The sequence below is a fragment of the Lepisosteus platostomus genome, chromosome 24, assembly GCF_059453375.1.
Source record: "Lepisosteus platostomus isolate fLepPlt1 chromosome 24, fLepPlt1.hap1, whole genome shotgun sequence".
NCBI classification, from domain to species: domain Eukaryota; kingdom Metazoa; phylum Chordata; class Actinopteri; order Semionotiformes; family Lepisosteidae; genus Lepisosteus; species Lepisosteus platostomus.
The window spans coordinates 4,384,445-4,403,016 of NC_142634.1; the positions used below are offsets into that span (position 1 = coordinate 4,384,445).

Sequence of the window (18,572 nt, forward strand, 5' to 3'; positions counted from 1 at the left end):
ACTGTCCTTCTGGGGCCCATGCATCTAGCCAGTGTACGAGCTTCTCGCGAATCAATCCATAGATCTCACCCATACGCATAAACCATTTACACGCATGTCCGTGGACACCGAGTGGGCCTCACAGGGGGTGCTGCTCTTTCGGTCTGTACCCACTGGAGAGAGTGGGGCCCCTCTGCTCACTGACCCTTCATCCCGGAGGGGTGACACCCCGCGGAGCAGGACCAGACCACTGCGCTCCGCTCAGAACAGCGCAGAGGCAGGACCAGCCACCCAACTAGCAAACCAGGAAAGGGATAACACTCTCACTCTCCTGGAAACAAAACGTCACTGAGCCCGGAGCTCATCTTCCCGGCACGCAGGCATGAGGACCGGTCTGGTCCAGGCCCGGCCCGGCCCAGTCCAGCCCAGTGCAGAGATCACACCTCCCTGCCGCCTCCACCACCTCGCATCCCTGGAGTAAATCCCTCCGAGAAAGCCGATACTCCAGATGGGAAGCCACCCTTAGCAGGCTCCCAGGGGTGCTGTCATGACCGAATGACCGTGGACGTCCAGACTCCCAGAGTATCGGGGGCCACGCCAGCACAGATCACATCCTACCCGACGCGTTGCGGAAGAAAACCAAACGACCTCGTTCGGCATTTCCGCAGGGGCGGCGGGGGGCTGGGGGCTGCGTGCACAGGCGACCCCCTCCCGCGAGAGAGGGGCCACGGGCTGGGTCACCCGCCAGCCCGTGGGGCCCCTCCTGCCGAGCGAGAGCCGACTCCTCCCTCCATCAGCCCACACAGACCCCGAGGAACAAGGGCAGGAGGAGCATCGGCTGCTTTTCCGAACGCGCACGTCACGGCAGGAAATTTCTTGGTTTCTCCGAAGGACTCGACTCCGGCCCTAAACACCGCCAAATCCCCGAGCTCCTGCCATCCTGCGGACATGCCGCACGGAGACGGCGACAAACTCGCACCCGACGAGCTTCACTGCCAACAGGGACGCCCATCGACGTTCACCACAAAAGCATCGTGGGAGAGACTCCCTCCCTGTCCCTCGGGGTGGGCTGCAGCTCCCTCCCCCAGGAGGACGAGGAGAGGCTCCGACTGTGGCAGGAGTGGGAATCCTGGGACTGGACCTCTTGTTTTAGGGAGGAACGCCTGTCTAGTACCAGAGAGCAGCCTGTACTTCACTCTCACTCATGAGCAAGAAGCAGCCGAACATTCGCCACCCCCAGCTCATGACACTTAAACACTATGCTAAAGGATTACAGCAAATTAAATAAAAATATTGAATATATTAATCCTGATGTATAAAAAAGTTTTTACTTTACATTTTAAGATGGGGGAGGGGGTTGTATTTGAGCTTCTGCAGAATATTCAGGCTCCAATCACTTGGCTGACTTGCCAGGTTTAGAGGAGTCCACACTTCAGAGGCGGGGTTAGGGTAGGGTCTTTAAACAGAAGAAAGTCCTTCTGGAATGTGGCTGCAGCCTTGATGTGCCTGCGTGTGCGTCTCTGTGGCTCCCTCTGCGCGTGTGGCCTGCTCTGCGGAGGAAAGCCACCCCCCAGCCCCTCACATGACCGCAGGCCGAAGGCTGAACAGAGGGAGGAGAGCCGAGCCGAGCTCGGCCGCCCCGAGCACGGAGCTTCCAGCCGAAGATCGCCCGCGTGCTCTTCCCCCTCGCCTGTCCCAGAAACCCCGCACAGCCGTCTGCGGCGGTATCCCGCGATCTCTTGGCGCAGTCCCGAACACCTCATGTTTCAAAGGGGAACTTAATAGAAAATAAGGAACAAGTAACGTTGTCTTTTCTCTCTTCTCTTTTCAGCATGGAATAAACCAATTACTTCAGGTGGGGAGCTGCGTCGGCATGCGTAGGCTGCAAAGGAACAAGTAAGAGGTTTATTCCATGCTGGGAAAAAAAAGAAGAAAGAAAACACAACGTTTCGGCCGTGGAGCCTTCTTCCGGTGTGTGGAAGAAACCTTTGAAACCCATTACTTGTTCCTCTGCAGACTACGCATGCTGACGCAGCTCCCCACCTGAACTATTTCATAGAAAATAATACTTTCGACAGAAGACTGAACTGGCTGCTCCTGTAGCTTATTCAGAAAGCTGCTGGCTTGCACTAGCCCAGATAACGCAACATGTACAAACAGCTGTCTCCTGTCAAACCAACCATGCCGGAGGCTATAAACACAAAGAGCTCCACCTGGCCCTTCTAGTCCACTTGGTTGCTGGTAACTCACTGTTTGTTTTAAGAAGGACAGATAAGATCCAGGGAGATGAAAGAAAAAAAATTCTGCTTCAAAAAGGCAGGGCATGTTTATCTCAGACACTGCCCCATCCCCCCCGGGAAAGTGTCCAGACTAACCTTTAACCCATTCCTGGCAGGTTTCAGCCTACGAACGGGCCGCACTGGATTGCCAAATGGTTTTTTAAAAAACGGCCTTTTACGGCAGCGAAGGTCTAAGAGTCTCAGCCCCCCCTGCCCGCCGGCCAGAGGGCAGGAATCGGAGCGGTCAGGCCCTGCGCCAGCGCAGAGGGGACGTTCTCGAGGCGCTGGCGAGGCCCGACTACGACAGGCCGGGGCCAGCAAACTGGGCTCCGCTGAGCGACACCCCACTCTCCAGAGAGTTGAAACACCTGGAGAGAGAGTGACAGCAGCACCACAGCGCATTCATTAATTGCTTACATTTATATAGCGCTTTTCTGGACACTCCACTCAAAGCGCTTTACAGGTAATGGGGATCCCCTCCACCACCACCAGTGTGCAGCCCCACCTGGATGATGCGACGGCAGCCATAGTGCGCCAGAACACATCAGCTCTCAGTGGGGAGGAAAGCAGAGTAATGAAGCCAATTAAAGTCAGCCGAGGGCCATAGGGAGATCTACACCGAGCCCTGAACGCCCACAAGCTCGGAGACGCAGGCCCGAGACTGGCACCATGCGGCGGCCTTGGCGCCTGTGTGTGCAGCAGAGCAGGGGAGCACAGACTCCCCCCCAGACTGCCAGGCTGTACAGATTGACAGTGCTGGAGCACCCCGAGCAGCTCCGCACGGCCAGGTGCCCCCGATCAGAGACCTGGCGGGGCCACATGCTGAGCTGGGTGGTCCCAGAGCAGCTGGGCCCGGTCGCAGTAGGAAGCACTTCAACAGCGCCCACGGCTTCTGGGGTGCCAGCCACCTCAAGGGTCTGTGCTCCCCCGGCTTGTCGGCCCCGGTGTCGCGCAGAAGGGGCGAGCGGCTCGGATACCGAGGGTCCGGGAGGATGCAGGTGCAGCGTGCACCCCCCAGAACACGGGGGGGGGGGGCAGGACTGGAAGAAACGAGAGCCTATGGTTTTAAAACGCACATGAAACGGTCTCGGGGGTTGCAGTGTGCGTGCGAGAGAGCGGGAGAGAGACCCGAGAGCTCCAGGAAGCCGACTTGCGTCCAACGGCCTCAACAATGGGACTCCAGTGGAATTCCCGCCCAGAACAACCGGGGCGACATTCCAGAGCCGAGGCAGGAAGAGGGCCGCGGAGGGCATCCTGTGTTCTGCCCCAGCGCGCGGTTTCCTGCCTCCAGCAGGCCCACGCCAGCACCAGAACACCTTCCCGCAGAGAGAAACGCTCATACGGACGAGGATCGGCAGATCCGCCCCCCCCCGATATTCAGTCTATACAGTGCATTCCAGTCCACACAGCGTGCTCTTCCTTAGAGGAAGCTGCAGGATGGAGCGACCTCACTTTCCCCCAGCCCGCTTCCTGATCCTGAATCCCTTTCCTCGGGTGGAGCCGCCCATTCCCGGGAATCAGTGCCAGGGTGTCCCTCTCCCCCCTCCCCCTCCTGCTGCACAGCCAGCTCCCCCCCAGCAAAAACGGGGCCTGCAGGCCGGCTTCTGGGGCTTTTCACGGGAGGCTCAGCGGGACGAAACCGAACCGGCAAGCCTCTCTTTTACTGAAGGAACCACTCGAGTAACATGGCCGCCTCTCTGATGAAGACAGGCCTTGGGAAGCAGCTTGCGGTTTGTTTACTCGCTGGCGTGTCGGACGGGGAGGGAGGGCGGCTCTTTGAAGAGGTGCGCGCCGCCGTCCGCACGAGACGACGGGATTATCCGCCTGGAGAACTGTTTTATATCTCCCCACCCACCCCCACCCCCCACCGCAGAGGAATGTTCTGACAGTTCCCGAGCCCTGTAACCCAACCCCGGGCTGATCGCGGAGCCGCCGAGCGCAGGCGGGATGAAAGGAGCGATTGTGCGCCGACCCCCCCCGGGGCCATGAGCGGGCCGGGCGGGGGGGAGCTGTGTGAGGCGGCGCTCAGCCCGGGGCTCGGCTCCCCCGCTCTCGCCCAGCCCGGAGGGAGCCGGAGCGTCACTGATCACCGAGCACAGACACACGCCGCCACAGCCACGCAGAACCGACAGAGAGCCCATTCCTGAAGCGCCCCCCCCAGGATGCCCAGCCCCTGGGGACCAGGCAGTCCTGCCCCAGGTACAGAAATAGCCCCATCGCCCAGCCGGGAGCGGAGACTGAGCTTTCCCGCACTCTGACCCCCCCCAGCTCACAAACCGGTTGGATCTCCCCTTGAGTTTCTAGCGCAGCCCTGATCACACCACCTGCTGCCCCCCCCAATTACCCAAGAGCCTCTAACCTGCCGATTCTTCTCTCTGAGTGACCGTGAACAAAGGAATCACACGGACGCTGCTGAGGAGAGTCCATGAATGCAACGAAGACAGGGCCCACCCTGGGCCCCCCCGCCTAGAAGGCATGACTGAGCAGATCCCCCCCCATGAGCATGCCGAGTCACTGCTTGCTCACGGACTGCTTCCATCCCATCCGGGCGGAGCAGTGGCGCTGTGGCTCAGGATCTGTGCCTGTGGCTGGGAGGTTGCCGGTTCAAATCCCGCGGCTGGCAGAGGAATCCTACTCTGTTGGGCCCCTGAGCAAGGCCCTTCACCCCAACTGCTCCAGGGGCGCTTTACAATGGCTGACCCTGCACTCTGACCCCCAGCTTCTCTCCCTGGCTGTGTCTCATGGAGAGGAAGCTGGGGTCTGCGAAAAGACAAATTCCTAATACAAGAAATTGTATCTGGCCAATAAAGTGATCTGATCTTGTCTTATCATCCAGGAAACGAGAAAACGTTGTTTTCTTTTAAACGGAAGAAAAAACAGGAAGGAAGGGCCCAAAGAAAACAAAAAAAAAAACAGCAGCACAGATCACTTCCACCTGTCACCATCGCTGCGGCCAGCACAGGGCCGCTGCAGGGGGCAGGGGAGAGAGCTCATAGCTACCGGGCTTCGGAAACTGCTCATTCACTGGAACCACAGACTCAGATCTTCACAACAGGGCCCCTCCAGAAGGACACTCCACAGACGATGAGAGAACTCGAGTCTCCGAGGGCCGCATTCCTGCAGGACTGACAGGTCCCTCCCAGCCGCTCTCGCACAGCGGAACGGGGGAGCAGTGAGAAACCGCTTCACCGTCTCCATCGAGGGTGAATCGAGGATGGTGCCAGCTCACAGTGGGATGCAGCCGACTCCTGCTCTCGCAAACGACCGCCCTGGCCTGTTAACGACCGAGCAGTCAGGACGGCTCATCTAGCGATCCACCCATTTTCTAACCACGTCTTCCCAAACAGGGGAGCAGGAGCCTATCCTGGGACATAAAGGCATGAAGGTGCTGTATGATCTTAATAATAATAATAATAATAATTGCTTACACTTATATAGCGCTTTTCTGGACACTCCACTCAAAGCGCTTTACAGGTAATGGGGACTCCCCTCCACCACCACCAATGTGTAGCATCCACCTGGATGATGCGACGGCAGCCATAATGCGCCAGAACGCTCACCACACATCAGCTATCAGTGGGGAGGAGAGCAGAGTGATGTAGCCAATTCATAGAGGGGGATTATTAGGAGGCCATGATTGGTAAGGGCCAATTGGAAATTTGGCCAGGACACCGGGGTTACACCCCTACTCTTTTCGAGAAGCGCCCTGGGATTTTTAATGACCACAGAGAGTCAGGACCTCGGTTTTACGTCTCATCCGAAGGACGGCGCCTGTTTACAGTATAGTGTCCCCATCACTATACTGGGGCATTAGGACCCACATGGACCACAGGGTGTGCGCCCCCTGCTGGCCCCACTAACACCTCTTCCAGCAGCAACCTTAGTTTTTCTTGACGGGACACCAGTCCATCACAGGGCATACAGACACACAAACACACACACAGTCACACCAGCGTCAATTTTCTCAGAAGCCAATCAATCTTTGCATGAACACATGGAGAACATACAAACTCCACACAGACAGCACCTCAGGTCCCAGGTCCTCAAGCCTCGAACCCAGGGCTCCTGTGCTACAAGGCAGCAATGCTGACCGCTGTGACACTGCGCAGCCCATTGCCAACTACAGCATAACAACTGGGAGGAGCACCCCCTGCTGGTCCACCACCGCCACTGGGAGCAGGAACCTGGTCCTCTGGGCCTCACCCTCACCTCCCTGGCTGTGCCCTGCTCCCTCCTGACCAGAGCCCTTGAGGCACGGCAAGGCTGCACCCTTGGGAGCCTCTCTGGGGCGGACAGGAAAGGAGCCCGGCAGGACCTCAGAGTCCGAGAGATCCCACTGGACTCCCCTCATGTTCTGGTGCATTAGGATTCAAGATTTCCACATAGAACAAGTGTACTGGAATGCTCACTCTTTCAGCTGGACCCAGTAGCATGGACAATAAATTTAGACAATAGACGTTATAATACAGCCAAGACAGGACATAATGCAAACAGTGCAGTACCTTCAAGTGCAGGAGCTAATCTGAGCTGTTTAAGATGCGGACTTCGGGGGAAGAAACTGGTTTTGAATCTATTGGTCATTGTTCTGATACAGCGACACCTCCTACCAGAACCCAGGGGTGGAAACGGATCATGGCCAGGGTGAACTGGGTCCCGAAGCATAGCTCGGGCCCGGCTGTGGCAGCGGTTGAGATATATTTTCTGCGCGGACCCCACAGCCCTCTGTATGGCTTTTCTGTCCTGTACTGCGGCTCCACACCTTGATACCAGCGGTCAGGACACTCGCAGTCGTATTGCGGTAAAAACTGGTGAGCGCTGTCTTGCTCACCCCCCACTTCCTTTACCGTCTCAGGAAGTGAAGGCGCTGGAGGCTGAGGTGACACTAAACGCGAAAAGAGTTCAGTTTTCATGCAGTTATTTTTAGAGGCCCTGCATCCAGAACGATGACACACAAGCACGAGAGTGATCATGACTGTCACCCCACCCCCCCCCCCCCCACCTGGCGGGGTTATTTTTACAGCGGCCCCACGAGGTCGCCGAGCTCCGCCCCGACGCCCGCGATTTTGCTCTCTCAAATTCCCGCCGCGGGGCGCTCGAGACAGAAGGCCGTCGGGGCCACGGCGTCTCTCTGCCCCGGATCCCACCGCAGAGATGGCACACAGATGAAGACAGGAAGGAAGACACCGCAGAGGCGAGCAGGCGCGCCACAGACACCCCTGCGCCCTGCCGCGGCCTCAGACCTCGGTCAGGAGACCACAGCTGAGGTACGGCCCCGGGCCGAGGAGGCCCTCCCATACCCTACGCCCGCCAGCCCTCCAGTGTGGCCCCGCACCATCAGCAGGGGCCCCACACGGTCCTCGGCTCCCAACCTGAGAACTGGCCTCTGTGCAGCCATATTCACTGCTATGTCAGCGGCTCTTTCTTTTCTCATTTTGGAAATGGACCGACCGCGTTGGGGAGCCTAAGCAGGCACGGTGAAATACAGGAATGGAGCATACTGCCCTGGGGCCCACCCAGGGAGGCTCAGGGGACGGCCCCTCAGCGCACCCCAGCGCACCGCTGCCAGTCACTCCTCGTGCCCCTGCACCGCCTGGCCAATTCTCTCCCCGGCCGCCTCCCTTACACACCCTACCCCCGCCGCCACGCTCGAAACCAGCTGCCGCCTCAGCGCTCAGCCCGGTCCGAAATACGCCAGCAGGTTGTCCGGTCGTCGATTCCCACACAGACCCGCCGGGAAAAGAGCTTGACGGCGGCTCTACACAGCGAGTCTGACCGGTGCGACTAACCGTGCACCGGACCAAAAAGAAATCCCCCTCTCTCTCTCTTCGTTTGGGGTCATGACCTTTGCACCATCACCATGACCAGGCTGCGCACAGCAGATGCGGTGAGCAGAGGTGAAAGGTCAGCCACTCCGTTCACCTCCAAGAGAGGAGAAGAGTGCAGAGGCTCACTCGGAACAACTTCGCACCACTGCCCCACGTGACAAAAAGTAACAAACCAAATGATTCAGTTTAACAGCTACTAGCGAGGCCCGGAGCTGACAGAAATAACAGCCCAGAGACTAAAATACACCCCCCGGCCCCGAAAGAACAAACGTTCTTCACAGCAGAGTTTTCAAGCACAAACTCTCAGAGCTTCAGCCCTGGAGGAAAACAAGAGGTGGGATCAGTTCACCATTAAACTTCAAACGAGCTCACAATCCTGTGGTGAACACGTCTCATCAGCATGAAGAAAGTGAAGACTATGGCTGGTTCTGTTTTCCCTGCACTACAAGGGCCCCTTCAATTGCATTACCGGATCCTAATTAGGAGAATGAGGAATGTTCGCTGCCCTCCGGGTAATCGGAGCTGTGACCGGACTGCAGATTTTAAAACGCTGTACTCAAACTATTAGCCAACTCTTTGCGAGTTGAGTATTAAACTGCAAAACATATTTCAGTTTTCAAATCTACCTGTTGTGCCAGAATTGCTCTTAGAGGTGCTACAATTCTGCAGCCTCTATTTAAGCCACGATGGGTCAGATTCGTGAAACCTTTACAGCAGGCTGCCATCTGCACCAAGAGAGACAAACCCATGCGTCACTTGTGTGGCAAAACAGAGGTTAAAAAAAAAACTGTGCATGTCTTTTCAGAATCCGAGTTCAGTACCCCGAAAGATCGGAAAGTCCCACATTGTCACCTCGTAAGGCAGCAGCAGCGCCGACGCTGGCAGCGCCACCTAGTGTTTGCACAGCCAACGCCAAGTCCGGCCCCCCCTGCCGCCTGGCCGCACGCCGCCGGACCGCGACGCGACGGGCACACACACCCCCCCGCAGGTCATGTCACCCCTCCGACGCCGAGGCAGCAGCCGCGGAGACGGTCTGGCCACCCCCCCGGCCCACACAGCCTCCTTTTCCCCTCACGGCCCGGTGCCCACGCAGCTGGTCACGCACCAGCCAAGAGGGCGAGCGGGAATCCCGACGCACAGCATCCCAATCCACTCCAGGTTTTCGCCAGCTGCAGTCTCCTGATCCATTCTCCTGTGCAAAACCCACACGGACAGCAGACGGCAATTAAACCAATTATAGAGCGCTCAGCACCAATCAGAAAAGGCCGAGATGAACCCCACTGTTACTGACCAACTTTGCTTACAGATGATCCCACCTCGAACACATGGCCCAGGGGTCTTGCGCTCGGTGCCAGATGGCTCACTAAGGAAGCCATGATTGCAAGTAAGAGCACCTCTCTGATACAGATTTTCATTCATTACTTGACAAGTCAAAATTGCTTTGCAACCCAGATGACCCTCTGAAATGTTTAAAAAAAAAAACTCCGAAGGATGGAGCCATCAAGGGCAGCTTCACAAGATCAAAGCCCTGAAGAGGAGTTTGTAATTTCCCAGCAGAGAGGACAGCTGAAGGCTGTCTCCCCTGCCACGCAGACTGTCCTGGCCCACACAGGAGCTTCAAAGACCATTTATTTTTGGCGTTCCCAGCACCCTCTCCTCACCAGATCTCTCCTCAAGAGCTCAGGGCGGTAGCTCAGAACCACAGGCTGTTGTCATGGCGGCTCTCACCGCGTCAGTAGCGCGCTGCTCAACAACGTGACAGTTCGACACGCTCCACCGTGAGAACTTCTGCATCTTTTACACCACGCACGCTAAATTACCATATATGTGCAAGGTCAGAGATCGGATTTAAAAATAACACTAAAAATAAACACTTCCTTTTTCTGCGCACTGAAGAGGCCTGGTTCACCGCAGGCAGAGAGCAGTGCCTGTGTGATGAGATCGGGGACACAGCTGGTGCTCTCCCTGGGGGTCGGGGCTTGGGCACCCAGTGGGTATTTCACAGCCGATTGGCTAACTGGTCACCTTCCGGGACAGGGAGGGCACCTCCAGCCAGAGGGATGTGCAGGAAAGAGTGGCACCTCGTTTCGTTAGCTCACGGCATCTGCTGCCATGCCACAAAAGGGCACTTCTGTTTTTTGGGCTGTTTTTTTTTCGCCAACCCTGCCCACCATGGCAACATCCAAAGGGGGGGAGGAGAGAGCTGGGTAATTTTTCACGATCTCCGACGCCGGCTGAGCTGCACTGTAGAAGCCACAGTCACCCCGTCAGTCTTTTGTAAAGGCCTCCCTTTACAAAAAGCACATGGACTCCCAAATCCCTCCAGGAACGCAGGCCCGGGCCAGACCTCGGAACAGACTGAAATAGCCGGATAACCTTGGGGAACAGAGTCCAGGACACTGCCTGCTGCTTCCTCAGCAGGTCCGGACAGAATAGTGCCTCCCTGCTAAAAATAATGAGGCTTCTCCGAAAAACAAACCGGAGCAGAGGACAGCCGCGCCCTTCCAGAGCGGCTCCCCGCAGAGTCGGATTTCGGCCGCCGCCTGAACCGAGAGCAAGAGCTCGGAGCGCCGCAGAGACGCGGGGCAACGGCAAAGCGAAAGCTATCCCACTTGTTAAACACGACCTTTGGAAGCGTTGGGAAACTGGGATTGGTGGGGGGGTCACTCTGACACAGCAGGGCGTGGGTTTCGAGTGTCGCCGCGGACAGACGGCGACGCCGGAAACGAGCGAAAAGTCACTTCCTGTAGGTGCGATTCCAGCGACCTCCGAGCGCGACACCGGTCACGGTTCCCAGGAAGCACTGGATGAAGCCGCAGGGATATTTAACCACAGGCAACACATGCAGCCAGTCTCCAGCAAGGGTCAAGAGTCCAGGCAGTCAAGGATCACAGATTACCCCACTGAACGGGCAGCTAGAGGAACCCCAGAACCTCAGGGCATACAAAGCGTGCCCGTCTGCTGCCAGGAGCTCAGCCTCTATACAGGAATCCCTAAGCCCTACGAAACACCCGTGGAGCGGACAGCTAAAACTTCAACAGCCAATGGGAGCGAGGAGAGACTGCGGGCAAAGCCCCCCACCTGCCCTCTCCCAGGAGGGCGAGAGCAGCTCTGCTCGGGGGTCCCGTCTCCTTCGGGCACCATCATGTGCACCGACTCTGCCTGAACGCTTTCTCGCAGCCTGAATTAGACCGACCACGTCACACCGACGCTTTGAAGAGACCGATCACACCGCTGCTGGCGGTGGAATGCGAGGGAGGCGGCAGTGCGCTCCCACCCAGACAGCTGGCCAGATGTGTCGGAGCACAGGAATTCCCCTCCTAACCCACCCCGCCTTGTTCCGCCACCACCAGCTGGGGCCGAGGGCCGCAGAGGAACGCGCTCAAGACTGACCCACGGCGCAAAACAGGGGGCTGGGAGGCGAGGGGAGGGCAACAGAGTCCCGCCAAATTAAAATGAGCAGCCGCAGTGTGTGTGTGCGTGTGTGCGTGTGTGCGCGTGCGTGTGCGTGTGCGTGTGCGTGTGTTCAAACGCCACCTCACGAAGCCGCTTGGTGTTGTGCACTGTGCAAGGCCTGTGCCAACGTGCTGAAAGTGTACACTTGTGCGCCTGTGCGTGTACATCAGGGAAGGGAACTACTCAAGGATATCCCACTTCCTCTGGATCCTCCGCGCCCCCAGCCCAGGAACAGGCCCTGCAGGCCGAGGTCCGTGGGCTCTGCCAGGCTCATGGGCTCCTTCCTGGGGCAGAGCGGGCCCCATTTCCCCCAGCAGTCCCAGAGGAGAGCAGGCCGCCATTTCAAAACCCACCTGCCGCCTGCCAGCGACGCGGCGGAGCAGGGGGGGTCCCGGGACGTGTGGGACGACGCCATGGCCACGGCGGCGCCGGGACCGCCACACAGAACGGGCCGCGGGCCCGGACCCTGCAGCACAACCGGGAGCTGGACAGAACAGACACGCAGTCCCCAGTCCGGAGCACAACGAGCACGTCCACCTCTTACCGACCGCGGGACCGCCGACTGGCGGACTGACGCATGCTCCACCTTCCAAGGAGCAGGAGGCCTCTATCCTGGTCACCGGACACTTCCCCGAACTGACCGGCCAGGCACGGACTTCACTCAGAGAGCGCTCATGACCAAAGGATAACAGTCTTACAGCTCTGGAAAGGACCAGGGTACTAAGACAGCACTGTCCAGCCCTGGAGGAACACTGGCTGACAACATGCTGATGTCGCGGAGCAGAGTGAACTGAATACGTCCAGATCGATGGCCGTTGAGTTGCTTTAATGGGACATATACTTCACCCCATTTGTATGTTAAGCAAAACATAGCTGATTGACTGCAAGACAATTCTCGGAGAAATCAGGCAGGGTATCATTGTACTGTACTTCAGGGCATTGCTCTAGACCAGCTCTTCAATTCAATCATTGATTCCTTCACTCACTCATCTCAGTCTCCGCCGAGCCAGAGACACAGAGCGGCTCCCCCGCTAGGGAGCGCCGCCGAGCGGCTCCCCCGCTAGGGAGCGCCGCCGAGCGGCTCCCCCGCTAGGGAGCGCCGCCGAGCCAGAGACACCGAGCGGCTCCCCCGCTAGGGAGCGCCGCCGAGCAAGAGACACCGAGCCGCTCCCCCGCTAGGGAGCGCCGCCGAGCAAGAGACACCGAGCGGCTCCCCCGTTAGGGAGCGCCGCCGAGCAAGAGACACCGAGCCGCTCCCCCGCTAGGGCGCGCCGCCGAGCCAGAGACACCGAGCCGCTCCCCCGTTAGGGAGCGCCGCCGAGCCAGAGACACCGAGCCGCTCCCCCGTTAGGGAGCGCCGCCGAGCCAGAGACACCGAGCCGCTCCCCCGCTAGGGCGCGCCGCCGAGCCAGAGACACCGAGCCGCTCCCCCGCTAGGGAGCGCCGCCGAGCCAGAGACACCGAGCCGCTCCCCCGCTAGGGCGCGCCGCCGAGCAAGAGACACCGAGCCGCTCCCCCGCTAGGGCGCGCCGCCGAGCAAGAGACACCGAGCCGCTCCCCCGTTAGGGAGCGCCGCCGAGCCAGAGACACCGAGCCGCTCCCCCGTTGGGGAGCGCCGCCGAGCCAGAGACACCGAGCCGCTCCCCCGTTAGGGAGCGCCGCCGAGCCAGAGACACCGAGCCGCTCCCCCGCTAGGGCGCGCCGCCGAGCAAGAGACACCGAGCCGCTCCCCCGCTAGGGAGCGCCGCCGAGCAAGAGACACCGAGCCGCTCCCCCGCTAGGGCGCCCCGCCGAGCCAGAGACACCGAGCCGCTCCCCCGCTAGGGAGCGCCGCCGAGCCAGAGACACCGAGCCGCTCCCCCGCTAGGGAGCGCCGCCGAGCCAGAGACACCGAGCCGCTCCCCCGCTAGGGCGCCCCGCCGAGCCAGAGACACCGAGTGGCTCCCCCGCTAGGGCGCCCCGCCGAGCCAGAGACACCGAGCCGCTCCCCCGCTAGGGAGCGCCGCCGAGCCAGAGACACCCGATTAAGAATTGCTATGTACATGTACGGCAATAATAAACTCCTCTACTCCCCCGCTAGGGCGCGCCGCCGAGCCAGAGACAACACGACTGTCAAGCAAGCAAAATGACAGTCTCCTGTGTGAATTAAGTGAATCAAGAGTTACCATCCCCACATGTCCCAGCCCGATCGCTTCGCCCCGCCAGCTCTGGGACCCTTATCACTGACGTCAGGGGTCCGAGCCTCGTCAGCGCCAGCCCCCTCTCCTGCGGGCACACTTCCTGACCACACCACAAACACCCTCTGCCCGCATGTTCAAACCTCACCGTGCAGCAGACTTGTTTTAAATGGCCTTCGATTCATAACCTATTTCTTTCCTTTATTCATTTCGCTGTGCAGTTTTCCTGCTCACTGTAGTTTTTCTACCCTACTGCACTGCACATCCGCCACAGCTAACAGCAATGCCTCAGACTCAACACACATCTGCACTTTTTGCACGATCTAGAAGGCCTTTTCTCTCACTACTACATATTTATTGTCCCATAACATATTTATTAGGTTTGTAATGTACTGTCTACATTGCACAGTAGATCAGCCCAATTAAGAATTGCCATGTACATGTACGGCAATAATAAACTCCTCTACTCTCTGCTCCTATGTATCATTTATGTGAAGGGTCATGAAAATGAAATGGACTGAATGGCGCTATAATAATCATTTGATTGAATGATTGCCGCCGGAGATGTGGATCTCAGCTGCAGTCAATCTCAGCTGACAGATTGAGCTACTCTTGCAGGATCTGGGTTTTGAACCAACGCCCCAGTCTTCCTCTCCGCCAGCAGCCTCCGGCTACAAATACTTCAGCCGTGCCGTAGAGACTTAAAACACGTCTCATCTCCACGGGGGACGGCAAAAAAAGTTTCATTCCGACCGTATTTTCTCACACGGTGTCGTTTGAGAACAGACTGAAGTGTGTACAGCTAGTCTTTGCTGTAACGGCAGGTAGTTCAACAGTTCGTGTCTCAACACGTTGAAAACTTTTTGAAGCAATATCTTGGCTGAAGTACAGCACAGACACACGCACCCTTCTCCGGGGACCTGCGAGAAATGAAATCGGGCCTCGCCAGAGCGATCAAAACCGTTTTTAAGTCTTTCAAGTCGGGACACGCTGTAAAATAAATAAATCAAATCCCCCGTGCAGTGAGTCAGCCGTACCCTCGGCTAAATCTGCGCCCAGTCAAATCTCTGTACATCGGGGTTTTTTTACCACGCAGCTCAACAAACTCCGCAAATAATTCAGCTTCTTTTGGGCAGAACCAGTGAGCCGACTGACTCTTGTCCGACCCGGTTCCGAAACTGCAAAAAACACTCCAGCCTCAGAAAGTCGACGAGAGTCTGAAAAAGTAGGAACTCGGACAAAAACACACACACACACCGGCTCCAGCCAGCTGAAGTTTTACCCACCCTGGTTCCCTACAAGAAAAGGAAACCCGGAGCCGGTCGCCTGAACGGAGAGCAGCCCGGCCACTGAGTCCCCGCGGCGGCTGGCGAGACCCGGCCACCCCGCCGGCCCCTCGCCTGTCTGCGGGTCAGCTCGCAGCGCTCTGCCCGCCGGACCCTCCCGGGCTGCCCAGCCACTCGAAACCCAGGCCTGCCCAGCGGCCTGCCGCTGCCTCTCCCCCGCACAAGCCCGGCCAGGAGGGGAGCACGCCAGAGCCGAGCCGAGCCCGGCCGGCCAGCCGCCCAGCGCCGGTCACCCCCCGGATCCCTCCCCGGGCAGCGAGTACGACCGGCCACCGCCGGAGCCCCCCAGCCGCGCCGGCACAAGCGCAGACTCACCGAGGTCGTCCATGGTTCCGAGTCTGGGTTCGGCGCCGTCAGGCGAACCTGTGCTGTGCTGTGCTTTGCTGTTCTGATCCGGGAGGGGGGGGGGAAGAGGCAGACGCCGACGTGAAGCTGTTCCAGCTGATGCCCCGCGTTGCTCGCCTGCGCGGAACCGCAAGAACTTTTCTAAGTCTGGGGAGGGGGAACGCGCTGCGCGGCCCCGCAGATAGCTAGGCAGAGGGGGGGGGGTCGTGGGCGCGCACTCGCACCGGCGCGGCGTGCCCGCGCTGCCCAGGCTCCTGGAGGTGCCGAATTTGGAGAGGCGAGCTTGTAATGGCGAGAGCGCAGCTGCAGACTGGCGGAAAAACTTTACCAGAGACCTCTAGTGGAGGGGAGAGGGAATTCCACGTTTCTAGAAGCAGAGATTCCCTCTCGTATCAATATTCTGGGAATGCCGAGTGCTAATGTAATAACCCCCGTCTGGTCATTACCTTGTCGCGGTGAAGGGGCGTGCGTATCTCAGGCTATGAGCTATACCGCGAAGGGCTACTCAAGACGGGACGCTCATGGCAGAGAGATTAGACTAAATAGGGTCCACTGGAGACGGTATTGGGAATCCACTCCGGTATTTCGCCAAGAAAACCCTATGGCGGCAGAGGTTAAGAGGGATAGATAGCATTACCGTAGTAATGAATATGAATTGGTAAGAGCGCAGAAAAGTTGACAGACAGGCCTGGCACGCTGAAGCATATGAGGTCACGAAGAGTCGAACTCGACTGAACGACTGAACACACACAATGTCATAACAGACGTTTTAGAGCCCCTCAAAGCAGACGCGACAGAGTGAGGAATTTCTTTATCCCACGTTCAATGAAACTACTCGGCAAATGAGTTCAGAGTACAGCAGTACCGGCTCCTGGGCAAGGGCAGTTAGCGGTCGTGTGACAATGAAGGGGTGTTGAGCAGCTACAGGGGGTGATCGTGGGGAGTGAACGTACAGCCTATGGTATCCTGGGGGGGGTTCCTGTAGATCTAGGTATGGGTTGACGTCTTTTAGGTTATGTTATCTTCATTCCTAGCGGAATGTTTATATCTACTGTTTGCATATTCTTGCAAGTCTCTCTGTGTGTAAAACATAGCGGCGAGGAGGGAAAACAAAGTCCTGAGAATTCGGGCAGGAAAGTATTATCGAATCGTACAATGATGATGATGATGATGATGATGAAGTCAACGTAGGTTCACTAACACGCCGTGGACAGTCGCCCCTGTCGCGCACAGCGTCCGTTTGTGTTTGCGACGCTATTGCGCTTATGTTTTGGGGTTTCTCAGTTAGGTATTTCTGCCGTTCTCTCTCAGTTCCAAGACACGCACACAAAAAAGCAGACGTTTGTGAAGCCCGTCCGTCCCAGCCTCTGGCCCGTCTTCCACAAGCGAGCATGATTTACCGCCTGCAAATGGATATTTTGCGACCCGGGTGGGGGGATCGTTTTCTTCAGCTGCGCTCCGAAATAGAACCGCAGAAATTAAAACTCCTTCAGCGCTAACGACTCCGTGTCCGGAGGAAGAGGGCAAAGACGAACTCAAGGCGGGGGGAGTTATTTTCTGTGAACTCTCAGGTGCTTCCCCAATTCGCCTCCGAGGCTCCCAAAGGACCTCAATCCGCAGGCGTGTCGGCTCTGCTACCACAGAGCGGTCCCCCCACCCCCCGCCACCGCCGTGTTGAAATCGGACACGGAGATGGCGCTGAAGCAAAACGCCAAGCACAAAACAGAGCACACACAAACACCCATTCAACCCTGAGCACACGGTCAGGCAGAGGCATGATATTAATACCAGAGGAGGGGAAACTGACCCACCCCAGTTTCTCTGCTTTCTGACTGGAGCCCGAACCAGGCACACACAGCCCCACGAGGACTGCTCAGTCCCACGCAGCTGGTAAAAACTGGTTCATCCTATCCCAGCCAGCAACAGACACAAGGCTCATTTTCAGTCACAAAAAGACTTGATTCCGATACGTCCAATCGTTCCTACTTGTATATTCTCCTGATGGCCTTTGTCCCGTTGCTGCTTGGCAAACTGACAGCGACTTCAGCGGCCAAAACTAAAGGAGAATCGCTATAGGTTCCCATTGCAATTCCCGGCATATCCTGCAGGAGATGCGTCTTTACGAGGATCAGAAGGGGAGACTACACCGATGAACTTCAGGACCATGGGGAGGGGGAATGAGAAACCTTTAGCTGAGCTGGCCTGTTTGGTTTATATATATGTACAAATGCATTTGGCTGAACTACAGAATAGAAGGCACTGATTAGTAGAGGGAAGAGCTGACTTCAAATCAGTGAGCGTGACCTTGTGTTGGAGACAATGTCGCAGGGCAAAAGCAGAGGAGGAGCCGGGCAGGGGTCCAGGCAGTCGGATGCAGTCGGGCTCGTCTGGGACAGCCCCTCTCGCTCGCTCTCAGCAGGATAACGTTTCCAGAGCTCCATTCTCGGGACGCAGCTCCCCGCAGAAACGCCTCCCCCAATCCCGCTGCGTCTCACCCGGGATCCGGGCACGGGAACCACCAGCTTCGCAACTCAAATGTCCGCAGAGCTGCTGAGCTCTGGTCTTGGACAAATGGCCCAAGGCAAACTGAACTGGGGGCTGAGGGGCTGGGGGGGGCTGTCGAACCGGCCTCCGCCAGCAGCTTTTCAAACCCGCGCCGAGCCCACGGGGAAGGAAGGGGGCTTTGCGCCCCCAGAGAGGTGGGAAAACACACACGTCCGCAGACTACAGCTCGGCAACCTGCACCCGAACTGGGACGTCCAGGACAGTGACCGCTGCCCGCCGATCGCAAGAGAGACCCTCTTCTACCTCACTGGACCCTGGCCCTCCACGACTCCACGACTCCGTTCCCCCGTTTGCTCTGACTCATCCTTAGTCCCGTGTTCCTCGGGAGCAGAGCAGAACAGCACGGAATGGGAGCTTCCGGGCGGGAATGGGAACGTGCGCCGCTGAAGCAGGTGAATCCGAGAGCCGAGTGCACTCTGGGGTCGGGCTGTGGGCCACGGTTTCATACAGCTGCCATTCTGCGCTTCCCCTCCGTTATCCACACCACAGCGCGCCTCTTCCCGGTCACTTCCTGTTTATATCAAGGGCATTATGGGATTCCCCATGGATCACTGCTGCTAACCCCTCTCCCCCCCCCACCATGGTAGGGGCCTCTTTAGA

General features: G+C 58.0%; 1 protein-coding gene across 2 annotated transcripts in view; it reads right to left on the reverse strand.

The window, feature by feature from the left end:
- Window positions 1-18,497, reverse strand: part of pxnb (paxillin b) — a 57,037-nt gene extending 38,540 nt beyond the window's left edge. Inside the window, exon 1 of one of the 2 annotated variants that reach the window (XM_088618416.1) lies at window positions 15,378-18,497. In XM_088618416.1, the coding sequence (XP_088474542.1) occupies window positions 15,378-15,390 (13 nt within the window). In that variant the 5' untranslated portion in view covers window positions 15,391-18,497. The remainder of the gene's footprint in view (window positions 1-15,377) is intronic. The other variant, XM_088618417.1, reaches the window with a different exon arrangement.
- Window positions 18,498-18,572: the final 75 nt, after the last annotated feature.